The sequence below is a fragment of the Pongo abelii genome, chromosome 18 (genome assembly GCF_028885655.2).
Source record: "Pongo abelii isolate AG06213 chromosome 18, NHGRI_mPonAbe1-v2.0_pri, whole genome shotgun sequence".
Classification (NCBI taxonomy): domain Eukaryota; kingdom Metazoa; phylum Chordata; class Mammalia; order Primates; family Hominidae; genus Pongo; species Pongo abelii.
The window spans coordinates 67807817-67822264 of record NC_072003.2 but is presented as its reverse complement, the minus strand read 5'-3'; the positions used below and the strand labels follow the sequence as shown (position 1 = coordinate 67822264).

Here is a 14448-nt window from a genome sequence, read left to right as displayed (position 1 = left end):
TTTCAGATTCTCCATTAAAAAAAAAAAATTGTTAAACGGGAGAATAATGTTGACCTTAGGTAGAAGCTTCAATTCAGAATGATACTGCATTCTCCAAAACCGTGGTGAAAAAGCCAGGCGCAGTAGTGCACACCTGTAGTCCCAGGTACTTGGGTGGCTGAGATGGGAGGATCACTTTAGCATAAGAGTTTGAGGCCACCCTGGGCAACATAGTAAGACCCTATCTCCACAAAAAAATTAGAAAAAACCCATGGTGTTATCCATAACTTCACCACAGAAGTTTTTCCTCTGCAAATCTTTCAACTATGTTCTCTAAGTGTCAGTGGCATGTGAAATTTTCAAAGACTGAAACAAAGTTCTAGACTATAAAAAAATATTCTGGAGGCCAGGCATGGTGGCTCATGCCTATAATCCTAGCACTTTGGGAGGCTGAGGCAGGCGGATCACCTGAGGTCAGGGGTTCAAGCCTAGCCTGGCCAACGTGGTGAAATCTTGTCTCTACTAAAAATACAAAAATTAGCCAGGTGTGGTGGCAGGCACCTGTAATCACAGCTAACTGGGAGGCTGAGGCAGGAGAATCACTTGTATCCGAGAGGTGGAGGATGCAGTGAGCCAAGATTGCACCACTGCAATGCAGCCTGGGTGACACAGTGAGATTCCGTCTCAAAAAAAAATATGTGTGTGTGTGTGTGTGTACATATACATATTCTGGAAACCTTAAGAGACAATGCTACACAGGAAAATCATTCATGTTGTATGCAGAGGCAGGATGTCAGAACTAAGTACTCTCGCCATTCTCCTGCCTCAGCCTCCCCAGTAGCTGGGAGTACAGGCGCCTGCCACCATGCCTGGCTAATTTTTTTGTATTTTTAGTAGAGATAGAGTTTCACCGTGTTAGCCAGGATGGGTGAACCCAGGAGGCAGAGCTTTCAGTGAGGCGAGATAGCGCCACTGCACTCCAGCCTGGGCGACAGCGCGAGACTCCGTCTCAAAAATAAATAAATAAATAAAAGAACTAAGTACTCTCTGCCTGATGAAACTCAGAGTTGAGCTTTGAGCAGTGGCAGTATCGTAGCCAATGAGGTTCATCCAAGGTGTGACTACTGGTAGTTGAAACTCAAGAGTTGAGCCCCATAAGAATTCCAGCTTGCTTAAAGCAAATGTAGGCTTTGTTTGCGTCTCCATTGCTGGACCTGACTAGCTCTAGTCTACTGCTTGCTGACTAGTTTTAACTAGCAGGAAAATAAACATCAAGAGAAACCAAGTCCTTATTGTCAGAGCTCCACACAGAGAGGCCCCATTTCTATGCTATGACCTGGATTTGTTCCAGGTAACTGGAATAACCCTTTTCCTCTCTCACACAAGAGCAAGCAAAGCTTTCAACACAGGGTGTGTAAATCTCACCTGGACCTACAGTCACCTCGGTGGAATGCTTGTTGATAACCTTAATCTTATCACTAAAGCCATTTTTCTCCACAATCTTCACAGCAGCATCAGCCATAGGCTTGAAAACCTAGAAAATAGAGCCGAAACCCAAGGAAAAATGAGCAATAAATTAAACAGTAGTCTGACCTTTAAGGTGAGCAAGCTATTCGTTGATTCTGGTCCTAAAATATGTAACTTAAATACTTTATTCTCCAAATGTGCATCATGAAAAAGGGCTGAGATTCAGTTGGCTTTAACTTGTGATTAGGGACTCTCATTCCGTGCCAGGCACAGCGGGGATGCCAGGGATCCCGAGGAGGCTGCACTACTTAGTAAGAGCAGTAGGTGTCAGTACCACACAAGAGGACTCCAAAAAGCCAGGAAAGGGACTTGCCTCGTGAACCTGGGAGGCATGCTGTGCCCTCCAGAGGAGAGCGAGACTGTAGGTGTGAGCAAGCAGGTCATCCTCTGGGCTCAAAATTGTCCCAAATCCCCACTGTTGGCAGAACACAGCTTCTATTTTCTTATGGTGCAGCAGTGCCTCTTGTTCATGGGGGATACATTTTAAGACCCTTGGTGGATGCCTGAAACCTGATAGTACTGACCCTTATATATACTCTTTTTTTTTTTTGCTATACATACATACTGTTCCGTGGTGGGCAACTCTATGCAAACCTACCCCAACAGGCCATGGGAGCTGAGAGGTTGAGGAAAGAGACTGGCAAATCCAGCTTCTCAGAAAGACATTTTATAGAGACGTACAAACAGAAGCCTTGTCTCGGGCAGTGAGACACTGGGCCCCCACACTGTTACGGCTCAGACGCAGGGCTTACATACCACAGGGAATTTGACTAAGGGCAGGATTTATGGTAAGTATGTATTTATGATAACATCAAAGTTGTTCTGACCTGAGGGCAGGATTTACATCAAAGTGCATGAGAGCGGAAATTTTAGAGGCATTCCTGAAGCTGGGGTTGGTCAGAAGTCAGCACGGAGGATTAGCATTCACAGTGGAGCTGCTTCAGCCTCCAAGCTTACCTATGACCAGGTTTAATTTATAAATTAGGCACAATAATAAATATAAATAATAATTTATAAATTAACAATAACTAAAAATAGAACAATTATGTAATAATACTCAGAATGGTACACAACTTACAACTTATAAATAATTTCTGGAATTTTCCATTTAATTTTTTTTTTTTGAGAAGGGTCTCACTCTGTTGTCCAGGCTGGAGTCCAGTGGCATGATCACAGTTCACTGCAGCTTCCACCTCCCAGGCTAAAGCAATTTCCCACCTCAACCTCCCGAGTAGCTGGGACTACAGGCGTAGACCACCATGCCCAGCTACTTTTTGTAGAGGCGGGGTTTTGCCATGTTGCCCAGGCTGGTCTCCAACTCTGGGACTCAAGGTTTCCACCTGTCTCGGCCACCCAAAGTGCTGGGATTACAGGCATGAGCCACCGCACCTGGCTCCGTTTAGTATTTTTGGACCTCAGTTGACCACAGGTAACTGAAATCACAAAAAGTGAAACCATAGATAAGGGGGAACTACTGCTTTGGAGGCCCTCCCTTACCTTCCCAGTCTTCCTCCCCCATTCCCCCAACAACAACACTCCAGCCACAATGATCTCATGATCACTAGGCAAGCCTGAGCCTTCCCTGTCCTAGCCCCACCTGCCAAATCAAACCCCACTTCCCAGGGCAGCACGAATCTCCTGTCCACAAGTCTTACCTGAACACTTCGAGTTTCCCTGAACATAAATAAGCACCTCCAACTCTTTGTTTTCAACTTATCCAGTCTAGATTCCACAGCCCCAAGAGCTCTAGCATGTAAAACAAACAGACTCACGGGTGGCCCTACACATGAAGTGGGAACAACAAAATGATAACGAGACTGATCGTGATAAGATTTTCATTTTTTCTAAATCCTGTTCTCTATTTCCCACATTTTCTACCATGAATACTGTATTTTTTACTATAATTGAGGGACAAATGCTGTATCCTTTCGTAAAGAGTACATATGTGAGCAGCTCCAGTTGTGCAATTGATTAGCGCGTGGTACTTACATGGAATACACACATATGTTCTGCTAGAAAAATCTTCATAATCTATTTCAAATTATTTCTAGGATTTGCCTTGATGTTTTTGGATATGGTTTGAGGGCCTTAAACCCTAGTTCTCACCAATCACTGTGCCTCCACCCTGACAATATCCAAAGCCAGTGTCGTCCCTCACCCCTGCTGCCTTCTGACTCATCAGTCACCTCTCCCTGAACCTGCAGGCTGGTACCTTCACACCTCCTTCTCCTCAGCCCATCAAGAAGCTCAAGATCTCACCCAAAACACTACCAGTAGTGGCCACTGAAGATGACTTCCTGACATCCATTCTGTGTCCTCCCTCTCCCCTGAAATCAGGTGAGGGTGCAGTGTGGGGAACAGACCTTTGCAGCGGTGCACTTGTCAGAGCTAAGAGTAACTGAATCCCTCTTGCCAGAGATGAGTTAAGAAATGAGATTTAACCTCATTCTAGCTGATGGTACCCAAGGAGAGGTTTGCTACAATAGAAATTCCTGGGAAAGTTATTCTTACTTTTAAAAAAGAGAAACAAGGCAGGGCGCGGTGGTTCACACCTGTAATCCCAGCACTTTGGGAGGCTGAGGTGGGGGGATCACTTGAGATCAGGAATTCAAGACCAGCCTGGCCAACATGGCGAAACCCTATCTCTACTAAAAATACAAAAATTAGCCAGGTGCAGTGGTACACACCTGTAATCCCAGCTATTTGGGAGGCTGAGACAAGAGAATTGCTTGAACCCAGAAGGCGGAGTGAGACTCCATCTCAAAACAAAACAAAGCAAAAAAACCTTATGCCTAGTCCCCACCCCTAACAGATTTTGATTTAACTTTTCTGGGGTGAGGCCTGAGCCTTGGGACTTCAGAATGTGCGGCAAGGTTGTGCAGAATGTGCGGCCACTAAAAAGATAGCAAAAAACTACTCTACCTTAAGCCACTGTGATTTTGAGGCTTTGTTATTTCCAACTCAATCACTACATGAACCCAGTTTTGTAGGGAAAGTATTTATATACATGCTGCCTGCCTGCCCCCAAAACTTGGAAGAATATACACCAAAATGTTAACAGTACTTAACTTTGGGTCAACATACTATTTGTATTTGGTATTTACCAAATTTCCTACAATACGCATTATTTGTTTTATGAGAAAAATAACGTTTAATTTTTAATTTTGTTTGGTTTTTAATTTTTCTTGCTCTGTGGGCTCAAGCTGTTTAATGTTTTATTAAAGAAATGACAAATTGGTAAACATAAGAGAGCTGGCTCCGTAGGGACATTTAAGGTAGTGGTTCTCAACCTTGCCGCACATTCCGAAGTCCCAAGGCTCAGGCCTCACCCCAGAAAAGTTAAATCAAAATCTGTTAGGGGTGGGGACTAGGCATAAGGTTTTTTTTGCTTTGTTTTGTTTTGAGATGGAGTCTCACTCTGTCGCCCAGGCTGGAGTACAGTGGCGCGATCTCCGCTCACTGTAACCTCTGCCTCCTGGGTTTAAGCGATTCTCTTGCCTCAGCCTCCTGAGTAGCTGGGATTACATGCGCGCATCACCACACCCGGCTAATTTTTGTGTTTTTAGTAAAGATGGAGTTTCACCATGTTGGTCAGGCCGGTCTTGAATTCCTGACCTCATGATCCACTAGCCTCAGCCTCCCAAAGTGCTGGGATTACAGGGGTGAGACACTGTGCCCAGCCTTTGTTTCGTTTTGATTTTTTTGAGATAAAGTCTCACTCTGTCACCCAGGCTGGAGTGTGGTGGTGTGGGGGCATGTATTTAAATACTTTCCCCTACAAAACTGAGTTCATATACTGATTAGTTGGAAACAACAAAGTCCCACAATAACTGGCTTAAACAAGGTAGAAGTAATTTTTTGCTTTCTCACATGAAGTCCAAATCATGGCTCACTGCAGCCTTGACTTTCTGGGCTCAAGAGATCTTCCCACCTCAGCCTCAAGAATAGCTGGAACACAGGCACGTGCCACCATGCCCAGCTAATATTTAAAAGTTTTTCTGTGGAGATGGGATCTCACTATGTTGCCCAGGCTGGTCTCAAACCCCTGGGCTCAAGCAATTCTCTTGCCTCAGCCTCCCGAAGTACTGGGATTACAGGCGTGAGCCACTGTGCCCAGCCTGTAAGTATTTTCTAAAGCTCCTAGTAATTCTGATGTGCAGCCTAGGCTGACAGAGGAGAAAATTAGCTCCTGGAGGAAGGAACTGTGTCTGACTCATCTCTATATGCTCAGAGCCTGGCTCTGTGCTTGGCAGAGTGAGCACTCCATGAATGTTTGTGAAGGAACAGATGGGGAAAGTGCAAGAGCACAGGGGATTTCCCATGCAAGATGCACGACACACACCTGAAGGGAATGGCTTACCTCGATGGCATAGCAGAAGTCGGCGCCTGCTGTGACCGCCATCATTGACAAGAGTCCCGTGCCAGTGCCAATGTCGAGAACCAAGGCCTTCTGTCCTCTGTCCTTCACCCTGCTCACAGCAGCCCGGATACCTTGGTAGTATTTTACATTCTAAGGAAGACACGGCTGTCACTTACTACCAGTTATTATAAGTAAGTGGAAAGGTGCTTTGCAAAGTTCTAGAGTCACAGATGGCAGTGGCAGTGCAAGTCAGGGCCCTATGGCCTTTCTGGCCCCTGGCAGAACAGCTCTGGCTGAGTTGGGCAGGTCTTGTGAATCAGCCCCTTGCCCTTTATTAAGCAACTGTCCCTGCTCCACACTCACTCTTCTATCCTCTATTAAGTGATGCCAGAGCCCTGCAAACCATGTTCTCCTTTTTCTAACTGTTAGGTACAGCCAAAAGGGGGACCAAGAGGGCGACTGGAAAGTAGGAGGACAGAGCAGGCTTGCTCCTTTCTGCATGCTGCTGCTCTCATCAGGGTCCTCTCGGTAGGGGCAGTTTGATTGCAGACTCCAGCTTCTCCCAGTGATCCCATAACCAGCTCCTTGGGCCCCTCAGAGCTGCAGCCGTACTTGGACAGTGGTCCACAGGATCTCTCCTCAATGCTTGTGGCTTCTGGAAATCCTAATCTTCTCGTTTAGTTTCTCAGCCCTAAGCAAGGTAACTGCTCCCTGCAATCTCTACTGCTAGGTTACTCAGCGTTCCCATTTGCTTTCTAGCCCTCCCACAGCTGGGTAGCCAGCTCCTTGTGTTAAAGCCACTCTGCTGCAATTTGTATGGCTTGTTTTCCTTTACCGACTCTAACTCAGAGAGCTTCACTAAAAACTATTTTCCCCATCAGAAAATAACTTCTTTACATCTTGAAGATTTTTACTTCTGGTCTTTAGTAAACAGATACATCTTTCATCTATAACGGTCTGACTCAATAGGCATAGTGACCCTTCTGTTGAAAATAACTAAAGATGATGGAAAAAATACGTGCAAATCTTTTAAATAGACTGATGACCTGCTAAGTTAGTAAGAAATATTAAGAGATTATTAAAATTTAAGGTAATTTGTTAAATAACAGTAGACAGCTAATACAGAACTGGCATCAAAAGGGTGATATCCTCTGACCGCAATGCAAAACAAGTCAGAAATCTTAATACCAGAAACACAACTAAAGAAAAAAAATTTTTCGAACATTAAGAAACACACTTCTAAACTGATAGGCAAAAGACTAAATCAGACTGGAATTAGAAAATATCTAGAACTGAATATTCTTTAGAATTACCAGGCCAGGTGCAGTGACTCACGTCTGTAATCCCAGCACTTTGGGAGGCTGAGGCGGGTGGATCACCTGAGGTCAGGAGTTGGAGACCAACCTGGCCAACATGGTGAAACCCCATCTCCACTAAAGATACAAAAAATTAGTTGGGCATGATGGCGCATGCCTGTAACCCCAGCTACTCAGGAGGCTAAGGCAGGAGAATCACTTGAACTCGGGAGGTGGAGGTTGCAGTGAGCTGAGATCACGCTACTGCACTAAAGCCTGGCAACAGAGGGAGACTCATTCTTGTTAAAAAAAAAAAAAAAAGAAGAAGAAGAAGAAGAAATGACATTGCCTCTGAGGTAAAGCACAAAAATGTTTAGTCTGGGTGAAATAATTTTTCACAGAAATATAGAACTATTTCACTGTTAAAGTAAGTGCATTTATGTCTTACATACAATCAGTATGACTGTTTATATTATGTGTTTTTACCACAATTTTTTTTTTTTTTTGAGACAGAGTCTCCCTCTGTCGCCCAGGCTGGAGTGCAGTGGTGCAATCTCGGCTCACTGTAAGCTCCGCCTCCCAGGTTCACGCCATTCTCCTGCATCAGCCTCCTGAGTAGCTGGGATTACAGGCCCTGCCTGCCATCACGCCTGGTTTTTTTTTGTATTTTTAGTAGAGACGGGGTTTCACCATGTTAGCCAGGATGGTCTCGATCTCCTGACCTCGTGATCCGCCTGCCTCGGCTTCCCAAAGTGCTGGGATTACAGGCATGAGCCACTGTGCCTGGCCTTGTTTTATTTATTTTTTAAGTTAAAAAAAACTGATGAACAGCGTCCTCAATTGCAAACCAGGGATGGCACAGCCTTCACTTTAACAACGCCATTAAATTAGCTGTCACTTTTTAATGACCCAGTTTTGAAGATACTACAGTGAATCTGGAACCCTTTTTGAAGGCAATGTGGCAGTGTCTATCAAGAATCACATCTATGTTCATAACCCTAGACTAGAACAAAGACATACACATGGTAAACAAGCACATGATGGCCGGGCGCGGTGGCTCATGCCCATAATCCCAGCACTTTGGGAGGCCGAGGCGGGTGGATCACTTGACCTCAGGGGATCAAGACCAGCCTGGGCAATACAGTGAAACTCCGTCTCTACAAAACATACAAAAATTAGTCGGGCATGGTGGCATGCCTGTAGTCCCAGCTACTGGGAAGGCTGAGGTTGGGGGATCGCTTAAGCCCGAGAAGTCGAGGCTGCAGTGGAGCCGAGATCACACCACTGCACTGGGCAACAGAGACCCGGTCTCAAAAAAATAAAATTAAAATTAAAAATGGAAATTAAAACTACAGTGAAGGCCAGGCGTCATGGCACGCACCTGTAATCCCAGATTATAATCCCAATACTAGGTATAATAGTATAATAATAGTATTATCCCAATACTAGGTATAATCCCAATACTAGGTGTAATCCCAATACTTAGGCAGGTTGAGGCAGGAGAATCGCTTGAACTCAGGAGACTGAGGCTGCAGTGAGCCGAGATCTCACCACTGCACTCTAGCCTGGGTGACAGAGTGAGACTCTGTCTCAAAAAAAAAAAAAAAATGTTGAACTCAGAAGCCCAGAGAATGGTACCTGCTGAGGGAGAGGAACTGATGTTTCAGTCAGACAGGATGAATAAGTTCTGGAGATCTGCTGTACGGCATTGTGAGCTATAGTTAATAATGTACACTTAAAAATTACCAAGCCAGTAGATCTTAAATGTTCTCACCACACACAAAAAAGTATGAGGTGGTAGATATGTTAATTAGCTTGATTCAGTCATTTTACACCATATACATATATTCATCACATTGTATACTATAAACGTAGACCATTTTTATTTGTCAGTTCTATCTTGATAAAGCTGGGAGATTAAACAACAAAAACAGAGCCAGAAGTAGGACCCAGCCTCCCAACTGATTTCCTGACTTCTACACCACATGCCTCTCAGTATCATTTAACATCATGACCCCCAGGGATTTTTAACCTTCTTGTAATCCAAGACTTCAAAACACCCCACATCAAGATAATAGTTTCCTTTTACACTTACTCTGTCTTTGTCATGTAGCATATCTGCATAGGATGACCTAAAAAACAAAAGACAGTCAGTAACCTTTGCAAGATACACATCAACACACAAGAGTATTCACATATATAAACACGTTCCTAAACAGATAGAACAAATGTGTCACCTATTTTAAACTATTTTTTGGTTGTCTTTTATTTTTATTTATTTTTTTGAGACAGGGTCTCACCCCATCACCCAGGCTGGAGTACAGTGGTGCAATCTCGGCTCACTGCAACCTCTGCCTCCCAAGTTCAAGTGATTCTCATGCCTCAGCCTCCCAGGTAGCTGGGATTACTGGCGCTCACCACCATGCCTGGCTAATTTTTGTATTTTCATTAGAGATGGGGTTTCACCCTGTTGACCAGGCTGGTCTCGAAATCCTGACCTCAAGTGATCCACCCACCTTGGCCTCCTAAAGTGCTGGGATTACAGGTGTGAGCCACCGCGCCTGGCCTATTTTTTTGTTTATTTTTAGAAACAGGGTCTTGCTATGTCACCCAGGCTGTAGTGCAGTGGCTATGAACAGCCTCAATCATTGGGCACTGCAGCCTTGAACTCCTTAGCTCAAGAGATCCTCTTGCCTCAGCAGAACTACAAGCATCCGTCGCTGCACCTGGCCACTTTATTTTAATAGAGTTTCAAGCTGTTATTCTCTAGTGCTGCAGAAAAAAAGTCTCAGAAAGATGTTCTCAGACCTAAAAATGCTCCAGTAGTTAGCTGCTAGGAACAGGCCCCCAAATCTGGCCAAAAACAGGCCCCAAAACTGGCCATAAACAAAATCTCTGCAGCACTGTGACATGCTCGTGACAGCTATGACGCCCACACTGAAGGTCGTGAGTTTACCAGAATGAGGGCAAGGAATACCTGGCCCACCCAGGGCGGTTTTCGCTTAAGGCGTTCCTGAACCACAAACAACAGCATGAGTGATCTGTGCCTTAAGGACATGTTCCTGCTGCAGATAACTAGCCAGAGCCCATCCCCTTGTTTCCTGTTTTAATCTATAATCTATAGGAACAATGTTTATCACTGGCTTGCTGTCAATAAATATGTAGGCAAAGTTCTGTTCATGGCTATCAGCTCTGAAGGCTGTCAGCCCCCCAATTCCCACTCTGCACTCTATATTTCTGTGTGTGTGTCTTTAATTCCTCTAGCGCCGCTGGGTTAGGGTCTCCATGACCCAGCTGGTCTCGGCAGTTAGCCCTGTCACAGTAATTCCACAGCCACTAGCATCTTGATCTTGCTATATGCTATACATTTTCCTCCTCAGGAAAAACTCAGACTCAATCTGCCTAATACTCGACCTAACCTTGCGTACATCTGTGCCTGGGGATAACCACTGATGTAGTATTAGGGAGAGCAGCCGGGGAAAGAGTAGCACTCACATACACCCACTGTGTATGTGACAGGTACCCCACTGGGCATGTTCACTTAACGTCATCAGGGAAAACTAAAGAGTTCACCAATACTGTACTAAAGGGAGGAGAGTCACTTCTCCATATTTCCTACTGCAGTAATTCACACACTGAAAACCCTCAGGTGGGGTCAGGATGAGCACCCAGAACTAGGCAGGCCCTCCCACGCTTTCTGGGAATTCAAGGGGACAGCTAAGGAGCTCACATTAAAACAGAGGCCCTCCAGCCTTGGGTCAACACTAGAATCACTGGAAAGGTTACTTGAAATGCAGAGTCCCAGAACTCACACTTCTCATCTCTCTTTCTCTCTCTCTCTCTCTCTCTCTCTCTCCCCCTTATTGAGAAAGCTGGGCTAATGTGCTCCAGGCAATTGTACCACAGGTGGTCCACATTCCACACTTTGAAGAGCAGTGCACTGAAAGAAGGGGTTTTTTTTTTGTTTTTTTTTAAGGGCACATCAAGGTTTTATATCTGAAGCCAGCTATGGATGCTTAGCTGAAATGCAGTCCTTTCTACCTCTGCTTACTATTTAAAAGGCATCTCACTCACCACCTTCCTGGCCTCTTCACACACTTACTGCCCACCATTCCACTGACATCACTCTCAGTAACCACCACCAGCTCACTCCTGCAGCTGATGTCAGTCTTCAGGATCTGGGACTTCCCGGTGCCTCTGACCTTGCTAGACACTCCTCTTTCTTCCTTTCCATGCTGGCTATCTCCCTCGCCCTTCTCCTTTTGCCTCCTCAGCTATTCCGGGATTCCTTCTTCAGCCCTCTACCTTTCGCATTCCACACCCCCTTGAGAGACTGCAACCTCTCCCAGTTTCAGTTCCAACAACTACAAATTCTGTCTCCAGATCCAAAATTCTATCTGCCATTGGCATCTCTATGTGGATGTCCAAACCTAAACACCTAATCTCCATCGTGTTCCTCTCCCCACACCACCCATTCCTTCCTTGCAGGCCCCATCCACTTTGTCATTCTAACCAGAAGTCTTGGTGCTTCTTGAATCTTCTCTCTCCCTCCATCATATCCAGTGAGTTACCAAACTCAAGCTCCCCCGAGCTGTCTCCTCTGGGACTATGCAGCTCTGGGACTACAATATCCCCAAATGCTCTCCTCTCCACACCGCTCTCAGTGAGTGTTCCAAAATGCAATCCAATCCTCTTTCTCTCCTGTTTAATAGATCACTCAGAAAATAACATCCAGGCCTGACGCAGTGGCTCACACCTGTAATCCCAGCACTTTGGGAAGCAGAGGCGGGTGGATCACCTGAGGTCAAGAGTTCAAGACCAGCCTGGCCAACAGGTGAAACCTCGTCTCTACTAAAAATACAAAAATTAGCCAGGTGTGGTGGCAGGTGCCTGTAATCCCAGCTACCTAAGAGGCTGAGGCAAGAGAATCGCTTGAACCTGGGAGGCAGAGATTGCAGTGAGCCGAGACTGTGCCACTGCACTCCAGCCAAGGCAACAGAGTAAGACTCCGTCTCAACAACAACAAAACAAGAAAATAATGTCCAAAATGTTTAGAAATATTTTAAGCCCTGGCCGGGTGCGGTGGCTCACACCTGTAATCCCAGCACTTTGGGAGGCTGAGGCGGGTGGATCACAAGGTCAGGAGCTCAAGATAATCCTGGCTAACACGGTGAAACCCTGTCTCTATTAAAAATACAAAAAATTAGCCGGGCATGGCGGCGGGCGCCTGTAGTCCCAGCTACTCGGGAGGCTGAGGCGGGAGAATGGCATGAACCCAGGAGGCGGAGCTTGCAGTGAGCGGAGATCGTGCCACTGCACTCTAGCCTGGGAAACAGAGCGAGACTCCGTCTCAAAAAAAAAATAAATAAATAAATAAATATTTTAAGCCCTAATTCTGCACCAGATACTGTATTACATTTAATCATCAAACAATTCTAAGATAACTGTATTATACTGTGAGATAATATATTATTATACTGAAGTATATATTATTTTATATTAAGGCTCAGAGAAGTAACTTGGCCAAGAGAGTAAAGAAGTGGCAGAGCTTGGACTTAAACTCATGTTCCTCTTCCTGCATTTTGCTACCATCCTTTACAAAATGACCCCGCCTATGCTTTCGGCAGCCTCTCTTACCATAGTACTTTTGTACCACACTCCAGCTGCAGTAAACTGCTAGCTGCTCCCCAAACTAGCCCATCTGTGTGTGTGTGTGTTTTTTTTTGTTTTTTTTTTTTTGAGACAGAGTTTAGCTCTTGTTGCCCAGGCTGGAGTGCAATGGCGTGATCTCGGCTCACGGCAACCTCCGCCTCCCAGGTTCAAGTGATTCTCCTGCCTCAGCCTCCCAAGCAGCTGGGACTACAGGCATGCGCCACCACACCTGGCTAATTTTGTGTTTTTAGTAGAGACGGGGTTTCTCCATGTTTGTCAGGCTGGTCTGGAACTCCCAACCTCAGGTGATCTGCCCTCCTTGGCCTCCCAAAGTGCTGGGATTACAGACATGAGCCACCGTGCCCGGCCTGTTTTTGGTCTTTTTTGTTTGTGAGACAGCGTTTTACTATGTTGAACTTGTGGGCACAAGCAATCCTCCTGCCTTGGCCTCCCAAGTAGCTGGGACTACAGGTGTGAGCCACTGCACCCAGCCATAAACTTGCTCACCTGAAAGCTTACATGTAATCCCTGCTGCTCAGACTTCACCTTCTCTTCCTTTAGAACTGAGAAATTATTCAAACATTACCTCCCACCTCAAATCCAGCTGGTTCTTGCTGCTTCCGTGACCTCTTGTGCCTTTATCTCACTGTGCTGTAATTTTTTTTTTTTTTTTTTTTTTTGAGACAGAGTCTCACTCTGTTACCCAGGCCGGAGTGCAGTGGCACAACCTTGGCTCATTGCAACCTCCACCTCTCGAGTTCAAGTGATTTTCCTGCCTCAGCCTCCCGAGTACCTGGGATTACAGGCGCCCACCACCACTCCCAGCTAATTTTTTTTTGTAGAGACAGGGTTTCACCATGTTGGCCAGGCTGGTCTCGAACTCCTGACCCTCAGGTGATTAGCCCCCACCCACCCTTTGACTCCTAAAGTGCTGGGATTACGGGCGTGAGCCACCGTGCCCAGCGTTTGTGCTGTAATTTTGTATGTGCCTGTCTCTTCCACAAAACTGCATGGTCCTTCAAGATGAGAACAGGATCTTCTTCATCTGGTATCCACAGCCTTAGCACAATGCTGGCACACTGAATGCACTTAACGATTGCTACATAACAACTCACATACTTTTTTTTTGAGACAGAGTTTCGCTCTTGTTGCCCAGGCTGGAGTGCAATGGCACGATCTCGGCTCAATACAACCTCTGCCTCCCAGGCTCAAGTGATTCTCCTGCCTCAGCCTTCCAAGTAAGCTGGGATTACAGGCATGAGCCACCATGCCCGGCTAATTTTGTATTTTCAGTAGAAACAGGGTTTCTCCATGTTAGGCTGGTCTCGAACTCCCAACCTCAGGTGATCTGGCCACCTCGGCCTCCCAAAGTGCTAGGATTAGAGGCGTGAGCCACTGCACCTGGCCAACAACTCACATACTTTTAAATATTTCTTCTAAGGGGAAAAAAAAATTTTCATTTTTTTCATTCAAAAGAATTTAACCATATGATGAACATGTCACCATTTCAGTAAGGCAAGTAAATGATTCAACTTCATCAACACTACTGAGGCTTGGGTTTTCTTTGCTCCATTAAACAGATGCTGAGGCTCTGCTAAGGCTGCTACATAATGTCTGACTCTCCAAACAGGCATG

At 45.5% G+C, this 14448-nt stretch overlaps 1 protein-coding gene and 1 non-coding gene across 51 annotated transcripts in view; one reads left to right on the top strand and one right to left on the bottom strand.

The window, feature by feature from the left end:
- The window catches only part of PRMT7 (protein arginine methyltransferase 7), a 47766-nt gene that overhangs the window by 28053 nt on the left and 5265 nt on the right, over positions 1-14448 (bottom strand). For 41 of the 50 annotated variants that reach the window (XR_008514872.2, XR_008514875.2, XR_010137845.1 and 38 more), the window contains 3 exons: positions 9257-9293; positions 5867-6016; positions 1405-1513 (listed from right to left, as the gene is read on the bottom strand). Coding sequence is in view for 47 of the 50 variants with exons in the window: in XM_054535021.2 (XP_054390996.1) it covers positions 1405-1513; positions 5867-6016; positions 9257-9293 (296 nt within the window). In the remaining 3 variants the exon portion in view is untranslated. Of the gene's footprint in view, positions 1-1404; positions 1514-2333; positions 2464-5866; positions 6017-9256; positions 9294-14448 lie in introns of all 50 variants that reach the window. The other 9 variants (XM_054535032.2, XM_054535040.2, XM_063717710.1 and 6 more) reach the window with 3 other exon arrangements.
- On the top strand, positions 1050-1192 carry LOC129050981 (U4 spliceosomal RNA). The gene has a single exon (XR_008514909.1). It is a non-coding gene; the product is annotated as a U4 spliceosomal RNA (small nuclear RNA).